General features: G+C 63.1%; 1 protein-coding gene across 3 annotated transcripts in view; it reads right to left on the reverse strand.

Annotated features, from left to right (window-relative positions):
- Positions 1-18,737, reverse strand: part of COL5A1 (collagen type V alpha 1 chain) — a 136,708-nt gene that overhangs the window by 79,865 nt on the left and 38,106 nt on the right. For all 3 annotated transcript variants that reach the window (XM_059410379.1, XM_059410378.1, XM_059410380.1), the window contains exons 3-4: positions 14,954-15,167; positions 13,580-13,742 (exon numbers count right to left, since the gene is read on the reverse strand). In XM_059410379.1, coding sequence (XP_059266362.1) covers positions 13,580-13,742; positions 14,954-15,167 — 377 coding nt within the window. The remainder of the gene's footprint in view (positions 1-13,579; positions 13,743-14,953; positions 15,168-18,737) is intronic.

Below are 18,737 nucleotides of genomic sequence, written 5' to 3' on the forward strand. Positions count from 1 at the left end.
CCATCCATCCATCCGTCCATCCGTCCACCCAACCATCCATCAACCATCCACCAACCATCATCCATTCACCAACTATCTACCATCTATCATCCGTCCTTCTATTCATCCAGTAGCAATCATTGAGCACCTATGAAGTGCCCGTCCCTGTATTACACACAGAAATGTAACCGTGGCCCAGAACCACTGCCTGGCAGTGTCCACACTCTTCCTAACACTTTGCACTTGCACTGTGCCCCACGGTGAGGCACATGCTTACCATCCCCATGTATTCATGTGGTTGTCACTGATGCCCCTTGACTCCCACTGTCCCTTTCTGTCCGGACACCCGAGGCTACCCCTGCTCCTGCACACCCACTCTCCCGTGGCCCAACAAAAGGCCCATTCTGCTCCTGAAGAAAGCCACGAGTGAAGCAAGATAATATGGTAGCCGTGAGCTTGACTGAAAGGAAGTGGTGCTCATTCTGCACAGGTCAGAACCACAGGCGCAAGCAAGGAAGCCATGTCGTCCAAACCCTCCGCTGGGTAAAGGTGGGTGAGCCCCTTCCCTGAGGCGGACACAGACTAGGCTAGACATGGAAGGCTGTGAGGACGTGTCTCTCAGGGTCACTAGGCGTGGCTCCCCAGATGGCCTCCCAGGGTCTGGGACGCTACGTGCCAGCCCCACGCACGGCTCTGAGGGACAGGACCCACTGCCCTTCCCTGGCTTGCCAAAGCTCCTGTAGGGTAACCGGCCTAGAGATGGGGCGACGTGGGGGTGACGCAGCGGCAGAACTGGGGGACAGTCTTAGAGTCCAGAAAAGGCACATCCTGCCTAGCGCCTGAGACGTGGGTCCGAATTATGCGGCCCCCAACTTGGGTTTGAAGACCCTGGAGGTGGGCAAGGAGCTCAGAACTTGCCCAAGCAGACCCGTCTCCGCACAGGCAGCTCTGAAGGGAGTCCCTGGAAGACACTCCCGGCCCCGGCCGCAGCCCTTCACCCACCAGAGCCGCCGCCTCCCTCCGTCCGCCTCTCCCTTCCGGGCCTCCCCCCCTCCCTGGCCCTCTCCGCCCCGCCGTCTCTCCCTCTGGGTGTCAGAGGCTCCTGGCCGTGCTGTAAACTCTCCCGTGGACAAGAACCCTGTGACAGGACCAGGGAATCACACCACACAGTTTTATTAAGCAACACGACTTCCAGTTCAGATTTTATCCAATTCAAATAAAATATGTCCTCTGTCTTTCTGATGGCAACTCGACATCCGAACGTGCGTTCCCCAGATACCGTCTCCGGAAGGGAGAGGAGGCTTGGGGGCCTTTGGGGTGGTCGTGGCAGCCGGCACCCGGCGCTCCCCTCCATCAAGCCACCGGCACAGGGGACTCCAGGTGTCTGGTAAAGGGCCTGCCTCCCCACGAAGCCCAAGACCTCGGGCCATGGCCACGTGTGGCACACCTGTGTCCCTGTACCCCAGAGCGCCCCACCCAGAACCAGGCTTCACAGGCCCCCACACCGTGGCCCAGGCTGCCCCCAACACCAGGCAACCAACAAGGCCAAAGGCTACAGCGTAAACAGCAGGCAGAGGCACGGCGCCGAGTGCTTCCTGCGGACTCACCGGAGCTCTGGAATCCGAGGGCACGGTCGGTGCTGACCTGACCCTCCTCACCAGCCCTGCTTGCCTGCCTGCCTCGCCCACTCCCCACACGGCTGCAGAGGGAGCATACGGTGGGCAGCAGGTCACCTCCGGGCCCCGCAAGCACGAAGCCCCCTCCATTCCCGGGGCCACCTTCCTCCGCAGACTCCTAGGCTTGTAGCAGATCCTTTCCCCACAAACCCCTGAGGGCTTTCCACAACAAAGAACATGTGCCCCTTCGAGGGTGCACAAAGGGTGACAGGTGAGGGTGCGTGTCTCAAAGGGCAGGGATCTGTCCACCCCCCGCGCCTCTGTGAGAAGGGGAAACAGGCGTGGGTTTGAGCCTCTTGGAAGCCCTCGTCCAGGACTCCTGCGCCCCCTCCCGCCTCTTCCCAGCACACACAGGAGTTGTGTGCGCAGGTTGGCATGTCGAATACACGCGTGCTCCTTGGAGAGAAGCTGTCCCCCGTGGACCTTTCTCCAGTTGGGACCAGACACAACCTGAGAATCTTTGTCAACCCGGGGCTGTGGCAACCGCTGCCTGGTGCCTTGGAGACGGCCTGCCTGTGGCTGCCCCTGGTCTGGCTCACACTGGACCTCACAAGTCCCACGGATGTTCTGAGAGCATTTTTGTGATGCTTCCTGTGGCAAAACAAGCTCCAAGCCACAGACCCCGAGAGTCACTCGGTGACCCCCTTCCCCAGCAGAGCCTTCCTCCGTGGCCGCTGGTGGGAGATGCTGGAGGCCCCTGCTGCTCACACTCCGGCCCCTCGGGGCCTGGGGGCAGGGTCAGCGGGACAGCCCTGGGTGCTGTGTCTGTGTTCTGGGGGGGACGAGGCGGAAGGCGGGAGCCGGGGCCAGGATGGGAGGCCCACCCACGAATACAAGCCGCGCACCCAGCGAGGCCACTAGCCTGCGGCTTCTGGGGACCCAGCCTGGCCTTCGGGAGCCGAACGCCAGCGCGATGATGCTGGCCAAGGTCAGAGCTGCTGGCCGGTCCCCTGACTCTCTAGAAGCAGTGAGGGCAGCCCAGGATATCTGTGACCCAGCTGTCCTCTCAGGTCGGGGGCGACTCTGACTAGGAACCCTCAACCAGCCTGGCCTTGACCTTGGACCAGTCGGGAGCCGCATGCCCTGAAGGCAGCCTAGCAGCCCCCAAACTCGGAGACTCATGAAACACCTGTAGCTGCTGGAGTTCTCTGGGTGTGTGCGTGTGCACGGGCGCGGGCACAGTGTGACCATACAGTGCAGTGATGACCTTCATGTGACCTTCTAGGCTGGCTGGCCCACAAGTGAACAGAAACAGAAAGAGAGCCTCTGTCCTTGGGGACCCTTGGGAGAAAGTGAAGGGACATTATCCCCTCTGGCCACGAGGCAGCTTGAACTTCAGTCAGGAGTCGTGGGGCCACAGAGGGCGGCGGCGGACACCAGGCCTGGAGCGGGAGCGCCCAAGAGGGACCGAGGGCGGGGGAGCCTGGGGCTCTCGCCCTGACCCAGCATGCTTCCCGGCACGGTCACACTCCCGCAGGCCCCGGCACGGGCGAGCCAGGAAAACGCCACCTGCCTGGCTGCAGGGCCCCCCTGAAGCCTAGGGGTTCACATTTCGATGATTCCAGGTGCCCCATCAATAACCCAAATTGTTACTCAACTAGAACCAGGGGCCGCTCCCCACCCTGGAGGTGCTGGACCCCGTCTCACGCGGTGCCTTCCCTAGGCTGGGCGCTCGTGGGAGCTCCGTGCGTCCCGCTCCCATGGCCTCCCTGCCCCTCAGGCTCCCTCGGGACGCAGGGACCTGGGCTCTCAGCCCAGCTGGGGCTTCTCAAATGGGGTCCCGTGGAGGAGCCTGGGGGTCCCCAGCAGGGCTTACACACCAGCACGTCACACAAGATGGTAGTTAAGAAAGGTTTGCGGACTTGTGTCACACAGGTCAAAACCTGCGACGTAGTAAAATGGTCTCACTTCAGACTAGTCGTGTGAGGTCCACGGGGGACGCGGTCCCCCGAGAGTCCCTGGGCTTCAGTGCGGCTGGGCTCCAAGGTCCAAGGCCAGGGGTTCCCTAGTCTAGGGAATGCGGAGGTGGGTCCGCAGTGCACCGGGTCTCGCCTGAGCCTCCCTACTGCCCCATTCACAGAGGGGAAAGCTGACGCAGCGAGGGCCAGGAACTTTCCAGAACCAAGAAGGACCCACCCCGCACTCCACACCCCCGTGTCATCCCACTGCTGTCCCACACTTGAGCTACCGCCACCTCTCCCACAACGGCGGCCAGAATCGACGGAGGACTCCCCTGCCACCGTCCCCCCCTGCAGACTCTGGCTTCTGGGCCTGAGGGGTTCCCCTGCTCCCGGCCGCACACTGTTCCCCTGCCCCACCCCCAGGCCACCTGGGCCGACTGCCTCCTCCACCCTGACCGTCTGGCAGGCTTGGCCGTGGCTCTCCCCGAGACCAGGAGATGCCCTCTCCCTCCACGGAGTCTTGCCTGATTTGCCCCACCGCGCCCTCAACGCCCTGGGTGGCAGGTGAGCCCCAGACCAATTCCTGCCTGGCCCCTCCGTCCATGGTCCCAGCGGGCAGGCAGCTCCCCCAGGTGCCCTCCAGCCTCCCTCCAGGAGCACAGGGCACCTGCCCCGGACTGACGGGCCTGACAGTGGGCATCCTGCCCCCCTCACAGGGGCAGCCGTCCCACCAAGGGGCCTGCACCCCTCAGCAACAGCCACCCGGTCCTGGGGCTGTAGAGACGACCCAGCCCCTCCCCACGACAGCACCCTCCACCTGCACAGCCCCGACATGCCTCGTCGCGGCTCCTCTGTGCTCACAAGGGGGTGGGGGTCGCCCTGTGTCTTCTCTCTTATCCCCATTTTGTGGATGCACACACTGAGGCTCAGAGAGGTGGGGCCTCGCACAGGGGCACAGAGTGGGGGGCTCCAGAGTCACTGTCCTGCGGATCCGCCCAGGAGCAGCCTAGCCCCTGTGGAGTTCAAGTAGAAGGTCTGCGTGGACAACATCTGTGGCCTCACCCCGGCCGCCCTCTGCGTGGGCACAGACCCTCAGGGGGGCAGGCGGCACCTGAGTCCACATCTGGGCCCCAGGCCCGCGGCTGGCCCGGTGGTGGCCCGGACCCCCTGCCAGAGCAGCCCGCACCCGCTGTTTCCACTCTGTTCCCCGTTCTGAGGCCGACCGACGTTTCCTGCCCCTACACACTTATGTCTGCCACGTGCCAGGTCAGCAAAGCTCCACCCAGTCCCCAGAAGCTTCTGTCGCGGTGCCTGGCGGTCACAAAGGCCACTCTGCTCCGCGGTACAACCTCGACACCCCAGGCAACAGCGGGCGCCCTTCCTAGGTAGCCCATGAGCACTGAGGAGCCAACAAAACACGCCCGTCCTGGGCTGCTGTGCAGAATCGTCGGGGAATTATCAGGAGGCTGTCGGCCGTTAAGGCTGGAAGTACCTCCTTAGCGCTGGGAGGGGTGTTACCAGTATCTGCTTTTCCAAACAGAACAGAAGGAGGACACTCGGTGGCACAACCACTGCCGGAACAAGCCTCCCAGCGCGGCCCGGTGCCCGGCCCCCGGATGGTGAGGCCGCACCATGCAGACCTCACGGGGCCTGTCCTTCTGGGCGCCGGGAGCTTCCGTACAGATCCGGAGTAGCACGGTGGGAAAGTGAGTCTGCACTCACCCTTCAACGTGCTCAGAGGAAGCCCTCCGACGGGCGCTCGCACAACTGTCAGAGGCCCCCCCATGCCCCCAACACAGGCACCCGGCAAATGCCCACACAGACGCCCCAGTACAGGAGTTTCTTTGTCCCAAGGTGATGTCCCCCCTAGAGGCCCAGGGACACTGAAAGCCCATAGGGGGCCTGGGGACCCCCTCTGCCACCCACACAGGCCACGCAGCACGTCCCTCGGGGGTCCCACGGAACCGCCCGTGGGCTGGCACTCTGCAGGTGAGGGCTGGATGCCAGCCCCGGGCCCCCCACCCGCCGGCTGGTCTCGCGGATCTCCACGCCGCCCTCCGACTCTCACATCTGCAACACAGAGACGGGAATGATGGTCCTAACCCTTGTCATCACAACCGCCATGGCACACGCCCCTCCCCTCCCCCAGCGTGGTCCTGAGAGTCTGACCATCCGTGGCCCTCGGACAGCTCGCTGGATGAGGAGGGACGCCCAGTGCTCCCCCGACACTCACAAGCCCGGCCGCCCCAGCTCCCGCAGGAGACAGAGTCCAGGCTAGCCCAAGCCGTGCGAATGTAGGGGGAGGCCAGGACAAGGCCGAAGACTCCCCAGGCCCCCTGACAACGGGCAGCAGTAGAGAAAAAGTCCCCCCCAACACACACAGCGGGACCCCTGTCCTCCGGTCACCCAGAGGGGCAGCTCCCAAGCTCGGGCACCACTGCCGGCTGGCTCCCAGGGCTCTGCAGCCAGAAGCATGGGCCACAGGGTCCGGCCCCCGCAGGAAAGCCAAAAACCCTCCCCCCATCCACGGACGGGCCCTAGCCTGTTCTTGCCGCAGCCCTACAGGTGACCTCGAGACGACATGCCCTCCCTGGAGCGCCGGCACCGATCCTCCCCGGGGACCCACACACCAGCAGGTCATTCCACAAGGCTGGGCTTCCAGGGCTGCATCCCTGGGCCGGGACGGGGTCTCACTACTCAGACTTTCCACAGAGCAATCCTCAGGCCCTCCCAGGCCAGGGAGCAGGGGCTACCAGGTCCCGCACCACGCAGGCAGAAGCAAGGCCTGCCTGACTCTGTGGGGTCTCTCTGCCCCTCCAAGCTGCTACCCCCCACCCCGCACCCACCATCCTGGGTAGAGACAGACGGTGGCCCCAGCTGCTTGGCTCAACAGGACCAGGGCGACCGGGGCCAGCTCCAGGGGCACACCCTCAGAGCTCAGGCCCCACCCCAAACACCCTGACCACAGAGGCACAGACGAAAGCCCCTGGGTGTGGGTGTCAACATGAGACCCGCTGTAGCCTGCTCTGGCCAGCCCCCACGAGCCTCCATCCTGCCCGACATCCAGCTGGTCACTGGCCCCCGCCCGCCGGCCGCTGGCTACTGCACTGGACACAAGTCCCAGCCCTTCCTGGGCCTGAGCTGGAGACAAAAATGTACCTCAAAAGCCCTGCACACCGTCCTCATGGGCCGGCCGTCGCCCATCCAAGCCAGGAGGCAGGCGCGGGGCTGCCCAGAACCATCCCCTCCAGCCGGAAGGAGCTCACCGTCCTGCCTCCCCGGCCGGACTCAACAGCAGACTGGGAAAGCCTCAACTGGAAACCAGCCGAACGTCCACGCCCAGCGACAAGCGCTTGATTACCCGCACAGGCCCTGCAGGAATTGACGGGCGAACCCCCTTCCGGGCTGGTCTGGGAACAGGTTCAATAATGACCGTCCCCCCCAGTCCTACTCCCAGACTCTGGGAACGGGACCTTCTCTGGAAACGCGCTCTTCGTGGATGTAAGGACGCTCCGGTTCTCGAAGGAGACTGCGCTGGATTAGCCCCAAATCCCGTGAGAAGCGTCCTCAGGAGAAAGACAAGGGACAGACAGACAAGGAGAGGAGAGCCGCGTGCAGCGGGGAGCAGAGCCTGAAGCCAAGGAGCCCTGGGGCCACGGGGGTTGGGGGAGGCAGCCGACGGACCAGGCTCTTTGGGGACGCTCTGCCCGCTGTGGGCCCCACCCAGGACATGCCATCTGAGGTCAGAGCACCTGGGTATGAGGCGCCCACTCTCCCAGGGCCATGGCTCGGGCCCATAACCTAGCCCTGGGAGCTTCCACAGCCCATCTAAAGTCAGGGGACACGTGCTGGAGCAGGGACAGGGTGCCATGCGGACAGGGCTCCCTCCTCAGCTGCTGTGCACACCTGGAAGGCTTCTAAACGGGTGCCGCTGTGAAGGCTGGCTCCTCCTGTTCCCAGCATGGGTCTAACTAGCCGCCCCAACAGGAGAAACACCCCGGGCTGGGAGGGGGGGTGGGGGCAGGGCACACGGGCCTCTGAACCCGCATCAACCATGGGGATGCGGGAGGCACGGGGGCCTTACGGGCAGGGCTCCAGACGCCTCGAGCCTGGCGTCTGAACATGAGCTCAGGTTTGGCCCCGGCCCCACAGATGCACCACCTTCTGAGGACTGGAGAAGCACCCTCAGAACGCACCCGCATTTCCTCTCCCCGGAGAAACCTGGGTCAGCATGACACCCCCACGGGATGCTGACGGAAACGGGCCAACAGAAGTGCTGCCTCCCAGCCCCAGAGGGAATAGATCCTGCAGCAGACGGTCCCCAGTGCCACAAAGCCCTTGGGGGGAGAGTCCCACAGCTCCCCAGTCACGGCCCGCATGCTCCGCTGGCCCTGGGTCCCCTGGAGCGTCCCCGTGGTGGGTGATGGGATGGTCCCCGGAGGGGCCTGGGAGCTCAGAGGCCACAGCCTGCGCGGTGAAAGCGGGGACGGGGACCCAGGCCTCCAACACGAAGCTCACAGCTCTCTCGCCTTCGAGACGCTGAGGCCCGCAACCGTGCGTGTGGCCGGAGAGGGCTCTATGCTCCCCAGAGGGTCCCCTGGCGCCTCGCGGATGGCCCAGAAAGCCCAGCCGAGCAGAGGCCCGCTCCGGCCCCAGGCAAGCTGCATTCCAGGAAAGAACATGTCAGTGGAAAAGCCAGGCCTCTGGAAAGGGGGATCAGGGATGAGGTAAACCCCTTGTCTCTCCAAATGGAAGGCGGGCGGACAGCCGGAGGACCGCCACTCGGGGGTGCTGCCGGCTTCTCCCCCGGCACCCAGGGCTCTGGAGTGCAGTCCGTTCGGTCTTGCTGCCCCTCGAGACGCCCGAGAGCTTAGAAGTGGGTCTGGCGCCCGCCCAGAACGCCCGGGCTCCCCGTCCGCTGGGGTGGGCCTCCCTCTGTTCCCGCCTCACCAGAGAGGAGGGTCCTCCCGCCACAGAGGCCCTCCCCGACCCCGGCCAAGCCCCAGCCTCCAGACCCCTCCATCTGGAACACCCGCCGGCTCCAGGCCCCGCTGAAGAGCAAAGGGTGCCCCGGTTCAGCCGGTGTTTCCGGACCCTGCTGGGGACAGCGCTCGGCAGGCCGGGCGCGCAAGTCCAGCCCTGGCTGCCAGTGAGCCTGCAAACAGCCTGTGCTGGCTCCTTCTGGAAGGTTCTGGGGCTTTGCCGACCCCACAGGTCAGGGCACTCTGATGTCCTGGGAGCCCATGTGGGAGCCAGAGAACAAGCAGCCCCCGGCATCATTAGGACCACCCGGGATTGGCTCCAGCTGGGGAAGGTTGTGACCCAGTTCCTGAGGTCCCGGGGGGCATGGGTCAAGGGGACAGCAGAAGCACGGGCTGCTGAGAGTGTGGTGCCTACCACGCTACGTGACACCAGAGCAGACCGTCGGGTTCTCGGCAGCAACAGGTCTGGGGACCTAGCCGGCTCCCCCACGGTTTTCCAGGCGACCTTCTGCGGTTCTTCTACCTCTCTGGTGCCAGCGTCCCAGGAGCGGCGAAAGGTGACGGCAGGGCAGAGCACTCGGCGGGCACGTCCCGGGCCCTGCTGGCCAGTGCTGCCCTGGCCGGCCTCCCCCCAGCTCTACCACGGAAGGAAAACAACCACTTCTCAGCTCCTGCCAGACACATTCGCTTTCCCTGGCACTCTCGTCTCTGTTTCCAAAAACACAAAGCTCGTTCCTAAGCCCTGGAGGAAAACAAGCCTTTCTCCTGCACGGGGAAGCCTGCAGGCCTTGTCCTCTTCTGAAAAACGGCTCCAACCTCCCTCACAGTGGGCCCTCAGCCCACACGGCCCCCACGCCACCTGGGACACCGTCACACCCCGGGGGAAGCCGCAGGACACGAGACACACAGCTCCCAGTGAGACCGTGGCGAACGGCGGCCCAGAGCAACCCCGCAAAACGCACTCTCCGCCTCAGAGCCCGCGGGCAGGGATCCACAGGGGAAGGAGCGAGGCCATGGTCGCCACCCAGCCTGAGCCCCTCCAGCTCACACCAGCCCAACACTGGGGACGGCCTGGCCAGGGGCCCCTGCCTGGGGCAGGCCATGAGCACAACTCCCAGCGCAAGCCCTGGGGACTGGGATGGCCACGTGCAGGCACAGGCAGGGCAGGTCCCGGGAGGGCGAACCTCAGCTCAGGGGTGCATGGCCCTGGCCAGCCCTTCCAGGCCGGCCCCCCGCCTGCCCAGCTGGAGGCCCTGGTCTCAAAGGCAGGCGTCCTGGCACTGAACTTGCAAGGTGAGTCTGGAGAAGTGGAGCGGAGGGACAGCTTGTGAGCCCAAGCCGCCCCCTAGACACACGCCCATCAGTCATGTCCCTGCAGGTGAATGTGGACAAAGGGCCAGAGGGCCTCAGCTCTGACCGCCAAGGGTCGGGGGAAGTGTGCTTCTCTGGGGTCTGCGGGGAGGCTGGTGGGGGGGGGGGCGCTTTACCCAGATTCCATCCACAGTGTAGGCCTCCTCTGCCCATTTTCCAGATGAAGTCGTTGGGCTTGGAGGGGTTTGGCAACGGGCTGCCGGTCATCAGCTGGAAAGAAGGTGGATGAGGCCCAAGGCCTGTGGAACCTATGTCTGCACCTTCCTCCTGGGGAGGCTTCAGAAGGGACCCAACTGTCCCATCCCCTGTCCAGCAGGACAGACCCGTCAGCGGCTCACACCGGGGCTGGGAGACCGGGGGCTGCCAACCTGCATAGCCAGGCTGAGGGTCTGCCCCTGGGGGGGAAGGGCTCCCCAGAGCTGCGAGCCCCTATGCCAGGCTCTTGCCCTGGACGGCACTTTACTTGGGACAAAGGGGCCTCTGTGGGGCCCCGTGTACCCCAGGAAAATCCCCAGTGCCCCAATAAGCTCTCTGGAGTTCAGTAAAGCCCTGTCTGGACACAGCGGTCAGCACGGGACTCCGTGTGTGTGGCCGTGGGGATGGGCGGCCCCCCAAAGTCACTCCCAATCCTTCCAGCTCACCAGGCCCTTGCAGCGCTGTGGGACAAAGTGGCTTTTGATGAGGGGAAGACATCCTCCGGGGGAAGAACGCAGCCGCAGCTGCAGAAATCGCTTTCTACGGCGCCGCCACCCGTCCCCGTCGTGAAGAACGGGGAGAAGCCAAGTGCCCAGCACGGGGAGGGCCGTTACTGGAAATCTGGCAGAAAGTACAAGACTTAAGTCACTTCTGTTTCAAAAGAAACAAAGACTCTTCCTCCGTCGCCGTGAGAGCCAGGCCGGCTGGGCATCGAGGGCCGCCGCGCCCAGCTCAGTGGCTGCTCTGGGAGGAGAAAGGCCAGACGGAGCGCTCCGGGGGCCACTGGGCCACTGGTCTTCGCTACGAAAGTCAGGTCACATTTTCCAACATGAGCGAGTCCGGCTGCCAGGAAAGTCTGCGTCTGGGCAAGCACTGCCTGCAGAACACGAACCCCTCGCCGGCCACGAAGCCTCCCGTCCCTGGCCGCCGCTCAGGCCAGCCGTTCCGAGCACATTCCCAACCTGCCGTCTCCATCCAAGCCGCGCCAGGAGGCCTGCACGGCCTCGCACACGCACCCCCGGCTCAACACGGCCACCGGCCCACGCAGCGGATGAGGACCCCAGGTCTTGAACGGGCTTAGGAGGCCCAGCCAGGTTCCCCCCATGGGATTTGGGCCCTGAGCTCTCCCGGGGCTCCCCCATAGCGGTGCCGCTCTAGTGTCGGGAAAGCCGCTCCTTCTGGCTCGACCAGCATATCAATGTAAAGCGGTATTTGCTTTAGGATCCTAATGTGTTTTTTTTTAAAGATGAAGCTTGTTCTGGCCTCTTTACGATGACGGGCCCCTGGGAGCACACAGGAGGCAAGAGAAAGGATGCGGCTTTCTGCCCAGCACAGAGAAACTGCCGCACAGTAAGCGAATTCAAACCCGCAAAGCCACGGCCCTGCTTTGGCAAACCTTCCCGCCTCCGGGGGCAGAACTTCAACCAACAGGAAGATGGGCGGTGTCTGCGGTGACCCTGGGTCCCCCTCACGAGCAGGCACCCACGCCCGGTGAGCTGAGGTGAGCCCCCGCGAGGCGGCACGGCCGCTCCCGACGTCAGACAAGTGAGAGGCCCGGAGCGCAGCAGCACCCCTGCTTTCCTGGACTCTGTCGCCGGCGAGGGCTCTGAACCAGCGGCCGCTAGATCCCAGTCTGCGTGACCCCGGTGCCTCTGACCCCAGCTCCCCGGGAGAGCCCCGCAGCCACCCCCGCCTGGCCGCGGCCCCTCCAATTCCCTGCCCAGCCATTCACCGGGGTCGCCGGGCAAGTCAGGTCAGAAGTGGGGCGTCTCCAGAACCTGCAAAACTTGGCAGCACTAAAGGGCTCCCGCTGTCCTGGCACACACCAAGGGCCACCATTCCCAGCAGGGCCCCCACCGTCACAGGCTGGCTGCCCCCGGTCTCTGAGTGGCCCTCCCACCACGTGTCCGCAGAGACGTGGCTGATCTGGGCCCCACCCATCCATCATCCCACCCGCCTTGCTGTGGAACTCAAATCAGAACCAAGCCACTAATCCTCCTCGAGCGCCTGAGGGCTGCCATGGGCCACGGCCACAGGAAGAACCACATTCATGGTTCCACTGCACAGACAGGGAAGCTGAGGCTACGACACGGCAAGGCAACTTGCCTGAGCCCCCAACCCAGCGCACGATGGTGGGGGCCTGCACCGGGCCAGCCACCCCCCTGGAAGGTTTTGTCTTCCCGCCCGCCACATGCCCCGTTTTGACTTTGCAGAAAGATGAGACTTTGGGAAAGTCACCCTCTCCCTGCTCGGCTGCGGACCTCCCCCACCGGCCAGCGCTAGCGTCTGCAGAGACGTGACTCCCTCTAGAACAGAAATGGGAGTAACAAGGCACATTCTCTCCCTCCAGGGTCCCCCGCCAAGCACCGGGATCGGGTCAGCCCCTGACCAGCCCGGCGGGCTCTCCAGTTGGCCCAGCAGATGGAGGGGCCCGGAGACCCCACCTCAGGTGTGAGTACAAGGCCGGAGGGCATGGAGCGCTCCTCTCAAACACGGCCAGGTATGTGCGCAGTCGCAGGAATTTCGAGAGGAAAGGCTGCCCCGAGGACGGAATCCCAGAGCTGGGAGAGCCCTCAGACCTGCATGGTGGTTTCCAAACCTGCTTTAGCCACAGAGCCTTGGGGGCAGCCAACATTCCTTCCACAAAGCCCGGATATGTACAAGAAAGAAGTCCAACGGAAGGGTCTGGCTGTCACCTCGGCCCAGCCAGAGGGGCCACCGGTCACCTGAAGTGCCTTCTAGAATGCAGATCCCAGGGCCCTGCCACAGGGCTGGGGCCCCAGCTCCTCAGGAAGCAAAGTCTAAGCACCTGGACATGGGAGAGTCCTCAGGGATCACCAGTGCGCTCCCCCAGGGCTTCTGGAAACTGCTGACCCCGGCAGAGGTGACCTGCTTCTGCAGTACAAGGCACTCTAACTCTGTCTTAGAGTGAGCTCCAGTCTTCAGAGGAGGGAAATGCAGGACTCTGCTCGGGCCCCGGCCCCGGCCCTGAGGCGTCTCCCTGGGAAGCCCGGCTCCAGGCAGCCGATGCGCACTGCCAAGGGACAGCACCTCTGAAGGCTGGCGGCGTGTGCCCTCCTGCAGCACAAGCACCTGGCCCGGCACTGGCCTCCAGCCCCCCCAGCCGCTGCCCCCTTCCCAGTTCAACCCTCAGACACCAGATGGCAGGGGTCTATCCACAAACCCCAGGCCAGGCTCACCAAAGCCCATGCCCTTCCCAAGCTTCCCCAGGCCCCTTGGGCAAAGGTGGACACAGCTGTCCCCACATAGCCTCTCCACTCCCACAGGCCACAAAGAGCCCTCGGGATTGCAGCAGAGGCCGCAGCCAGCAGAAACCACGGCCACGTCAGAATGCCAGCTGTCCCCACACCTGTCTCCTGACCGGCTGCCAGCAGCAGCCATGGCGGCCGTAGGCAGGAGTGACCCTTTGCCGGCTCTGGTCCCAGGTGACCGTGGGGCAGCTCCCCCCACTTACCTCAAAGACTTCCTCATCCAGGATCCGGGTCCCAAACACGATGATGCCATTGACATCTATCATGGGATGGTCACTGCGGGCCAGGTGTTTGGTGGTCTTCTTTTTACAATCCAAGATCAAGGTGACGTTTTTCTTGTGGACGCTGAGAGCGATCCTGTGCCACCTGCAAAGAAACAGCCCGGGTGGGTGACGGGGGCCTGGGTCACAGGTCGCCAACCCAGGGGACACCACAACAGTCACGGTGGGGCTGGGCAGCTCTGAGCCCAGCCTCTGCCATCAGACCAGGTTGCCCAAGGGCCGGCAGATGCCATGGTCCAGCCTCATGTGAACCGGAGCCCCACAGCAAACTGCTGGGAGCAGCTGGGGAAGACAGGATTTGCTGGGAAGCGGCGGGACGGAGGATGGCTGTGGAGCCGTGAGCGAGAAACACGGGAACCACACCCTGAGGGGCTTCTAAGATCAGGCACGTGGTGCGTTAGCCACGGAGGAGCTGACTTTCACACTACCAGGGTTTCGGCATGCTCCAGATAGAGAATTCCAGAAAGAATGGTCCTTTTTTTTTTTCAATCATTCACGCCCACCGTCCCGAAGGACCTAGTACATCGTTTACAAAAGACACGGTCCACATGTACGCAACGGGACACGGCTCCGCCGTCAGAAAGGACAAACTCTGCCGTTTGCGACGACGTGGCTGGAGCTGAACGGGGTTACGCTGAGCAAAAAAGTCAGAGAAAGACAGACACCGTAGGACTTCACTCACGTGGGGAATTTAAGAAACAGAACAGGAGCCTAGCGGAAGGGCGGGAAAAATATAACAAGACGAAATCAGAGAGGGAGACAAACCGTAAGAGACTCTTCACCATAGAGAACAAGCGGAGGGTGGCTGGAGGGACGGGGATTGGGGAGGGGTGGCCGGGGGACGGACGTTACGGACGACACGTGACGCAGCGACAGCTGAGTGTCCGTCGCAACTGATGAACCACTGAGCTCTAGCTCTGAAACCCTGTATGTTAATTAATTGAATTTAAATAAAAAAATAAAAGGATGTCATACATCCTTTCCAGAAGGAGTTGGGCATAACCACACCATCTTCAACGTCCCTTCGAGGCTAGGAGGGCAGCACTTGAGATATTCTAGTGCATTTGAAGGAGAAGGGGAGACCCAGGGAGACGTACGGACCCCCTGCGAAGAGGCAGACGATAACTCGAGACCCGTCCTCTCTCTGCCCGGTGCCCGCCTGTGTGCACGGTGGCAGCTTCCTGCTTGTTTATGAAGTGCATCCTGCCGCAGCTCCCTTGCCAGCCAGCAGGCGGTAGGCGGCCTGCGCAGACCCCAGCAGGAGTCGGACCGGGTTGCTGAGTGGTGCTCACTTACTTGCCATCCGACAGGTTGATGCCCCTGAAGAGGGGGTAATCCTCTGGCCCTGGTTTCCCCGTGTGGTCCTCATAGAGGAAGACCGGAGAGCGGCCCATCTCCAGGCCGATCTGCTGGATGCCCTGCTCATTGTAGATGGAGACCAGGAAGGCCTGGCTGCCTTTCTTGGCTTTCACAGTGGTTAGAATGGAAAAATCCTCAGGAAATGAAGATGCTGTAACAGAAGACAGAGATCAAAAGGCAGTCAGGAACCCCTAACTACATGCAGTCACAGCTCTACAGACAGACCGGCTTGGGGACCTGGCAACTTTTGATGCATACGGTGGTGCGTGGCCATCTGCTGCACACCTGTCCCTGGATCAAACTGTTCCTGCAGCCCTTCCCTATCACCACATGACCAAGCCCACCCTCTTGGAGGCTCAGTCCAAATGCAAACCTCATTGGTCCTTCCGTCAGTGAGCCTTCAATGTATCTCCTCGGTTCCTGTACCTCAATACATCTGTGTATAAATCCTGACTAGAAGCTCCTAGAAGGTCAGCTCCCTCTGGGCAGGGGCTGTTTCAGAGGCATCTTCATACCCTCCATAGTGCCTATGGCTATACCTAGCAGATTGTGTCTCCTTGAGTGCCATCGGGAGGGGCGTAGGGAGAGGGGCGGGGGGGCGGGAGGCCAGGGGCAGGGACCCCATCTCCTGGCTAATACGCAAAACAGAAGATGAGTAGAAAGAAATGGGAAGACTTGAACCCAAATTTCAAAAAGGAAGAAAAACAACAAACCCCGTATGTTAATGGCAGGGAATGCTCTTTACGATTCAGGACAGAAACGCCACGAGGTCATCAACAGCCAGGCCCACGCCAGCCCACCGAGGGGAGTGCAGGCCTGCTCCACACGCCCAGATCTCCCTACAGACACGCGCCCTTCCCTGGGCCACGGCAGGAAATCTCGGCGCCTCCTCCCCATCGATGCTGCTGGTGGAGGCGCAGCTCTGCCGCGGGCCTAGGGCGCCGGGGGGCACAGAGCGAGCGTGGCTGGTCCCCGGAGCCACCAGGAAACACTCCGCTGACCCGGCCAGAAGGCGTCGGCACGGGCACCCTCGCAGAAGAGGGGCTCTGACCTGGCTTATGGGCCTGGATGAGGAGCGACCCTGTTGTCAGACCCAGTGTGACAAATTCGCGCAGATGGCCCCGAGGCCTCTGGGGCTGCAGGGCTCCGGTCAGAGCCACTCCCTGCGGAGACGCTATCCGTGAGCGCCCTCTGCTGACCATGCCCGTGTGGCCGGGCAGGTGCCTCTGCTTCTGCTCAAGGGAGCACAGAGTGGCAGGGTGCCATGTCGGGGACAAGGAGACCTTCAGGGCACCAAGGCCTGTCTGTGGCTTCCGTGACCTCTGTAGGACCCAGGGTGGGGAGATGTTGCGAGCCAAGGGCTAGAGGCCAAGGCTGCTTCCATCAGGGAAACCAACGGGCCCCCAAAGCCCAGCTCAAAGACTCGCGTGAAGTCCCAGGCAGACAGAGAAGGCAGCAGAGAGGTCCACCCCATGGGCCCCACACCCCCAGCTAAGGTGCCATGGGGAGACGGAGGCCCAAGGCCCCCAGACCCAGGGGTCAGGCTAGTCTCCCTCCCCAAAGGGGACGTCTCGGGTCCCTTCCCCAGTGCAAGGTGACCCTGGGCAGCACGGCCATCCGTCCCAGGACAGGCCGAGTCAGGCCCCCCTTCCACGCAGACAGGAAGCCTTTGGGAAGAGGGGTGCTGAAGTCACCAGGGTGACAGAGCCCTCAGCTCCATGCTGTCCCTCCACACATGGGACGTGAGGGGAGTCAGAGCCACCGCCTCAGCCCTACCCCCCTGGAGGAGCAGCATCCAATGGGCAGGCCAGGAGAAGTCCCCACTGCAAGGCCAGGGGCAGGACCTCAGGGTTCTGTTGGGCTCCTGGGGGTGCACAGGCACCAAGAGGCCTGGGGGAACTGGACCCACGCTTGGAGCCACTGTCCAGGTCTAGAGTGGCACAGTCCCTCCCTCACATCTCAAGGGTCACCCGCCCCATCCCGAGACCGAGATGACTCCGTGCCATATACAGCCGTCGTCCGGTCTGAAATACGGAGATCAGGGAACAACAGCACAGCCCGGGGACGGCCATCGCCCTGACCCCCAGCTCACGAGGACACTGTGTCCCGGTGTTTACACGCTGCCAGCAGATCTCAGCTCAGAAAGCCTGAGAGGGTAACTTGTGCCTGACGTGAATCTCCCTGCTGGTGACATATAACGGCTTTACTGTCACCGGAGATGGTCTATTCCAGGCGTGGAGTGGGCGGGACGCGCTGTCTGGGCCATCAGGGGGACAGCGTCTGGGTCCCACCCTTCCCACTAGATTTCTCAGAGTCACAGGGGAGAGGCCCAATTACTTCCTGAGGTCATTTCCTTTTCCCTCCGCTGAGGCCCAAGGGCACTGGGGCCATCTGGATATACAGTAGGAACTTAACAAAGGCATCACTATTATCCTGAATCCTACTAAGCAAACAGCTCCTGGACAGGACGTTCTGCTGGGCGGGAGCTGATGTGGCGCCCTCGGCCTGCCTGGAGGGAAGAACTCGGGCAAAGGTCAAAGCGGGTGGGGGGGGCCACTGTCACATCCCAGCCCTGTTTCAGATCCTCAACATGAAGGGAGGCTCAGTGGCCCCAGGTTACCAGACAGAGGACAACTGGAGAGAGGACCCCAGTCCCAGGCACGAGAGTGGAGGAAGGGCTGGGGGTCCTGGAGAAGCTCACTGTGTCCCGGGGTCCCGGAAGCCAGGGCAGCCCAGCGGGATACACGGCCTCCTGTATGCACGGAGAATCCACAGTGGCTTCTTCTAGGGTCTTGGGCGTGTCTTCTACTGATGTCCCCTCGCAGGCAGACAGTGGTGAGTTCCCAGGACCCCCAGGAAAGCAGGGTCACCCTCTCTGGCTTGCCCCCCAAAGCATCCCAGTTCTCGGTTCTGCCTTGTCCTTACAGCCTGTCCGGCCACCCAGGGCCAAATGTCGGGAAAGGCCCATGCCTGGAGTCGCGCTACGGGGCGCCCCTGACCGCAGGACCTGGACCACCGGGTGTGAGTGAGACGAGGAAGGCCCCTGGGGATCAGGGAGGACACGTCCCTGTGCAGACACCACCGAACTGGAAGGAGGGCGGCCCCTCGGCCGGGCCTTCCCTGCGCCACCCTGACCCCCGGCCCAGGGAGCCTGGGACCAGATGGTTCGTGCAGAGCCGCCCAACAGGTGAACGGGCATGGTGGGCGCCACGGGCTCACCCGTGTCAGGCACAGGCCGGGGAAAGAACACGTCCCCACAAAGCTTGGCCTTGGCCTGGAGTACTGCTCCATGAGCCCGTGAAGGGCCCCGTGTCCTCGGAGCAGCTGGGCAACTCCAGGGTCTTCTCATCACGGCCACGAGTCACCCGGACACGGACGTCCGTGGCTCTCAGAGTCATTCAAACGCGTTCACACTCAACTCGGGCCGCCTGACCAGCAGCTCGGCCCGCAGACAGGGGCGTCCAAAATGCAGCCACGCTGCCCCCTGACGCGGGAGACTTGCCTCCCAGGGAAAAGGTCAGCCAGCGTCCAAGAGAGAAGGGACAGAAACCATGTGTCTCCTCACACCTGAGGCCACAGGCACACGACACTGGCCTGGATGAACGTCCCGTGGCCACTTTCACAGACTCCACGCTTCGGGATTTGGAGAAGGGAACCCACCCCACCCCCCAAAATTCCTATTCAAATCAGCCCAAGGCCGCCTCCAGCTTTATTTGATGAG

This window comes from Mustela nigripes, chromosome 9 (assembly GCF_022355385.1).
Source record: "Mustela nigripes isolate SB6536 chromosome 9, MUSNIG.SB6536, whole genome shotgun sequence".
Classification (NCBI taxonomy): Eukaryota; Metazoa; Chordata; class Mammalia; order Carnivora; family Mustelidae; genus Mustela; species Mustela nigripes.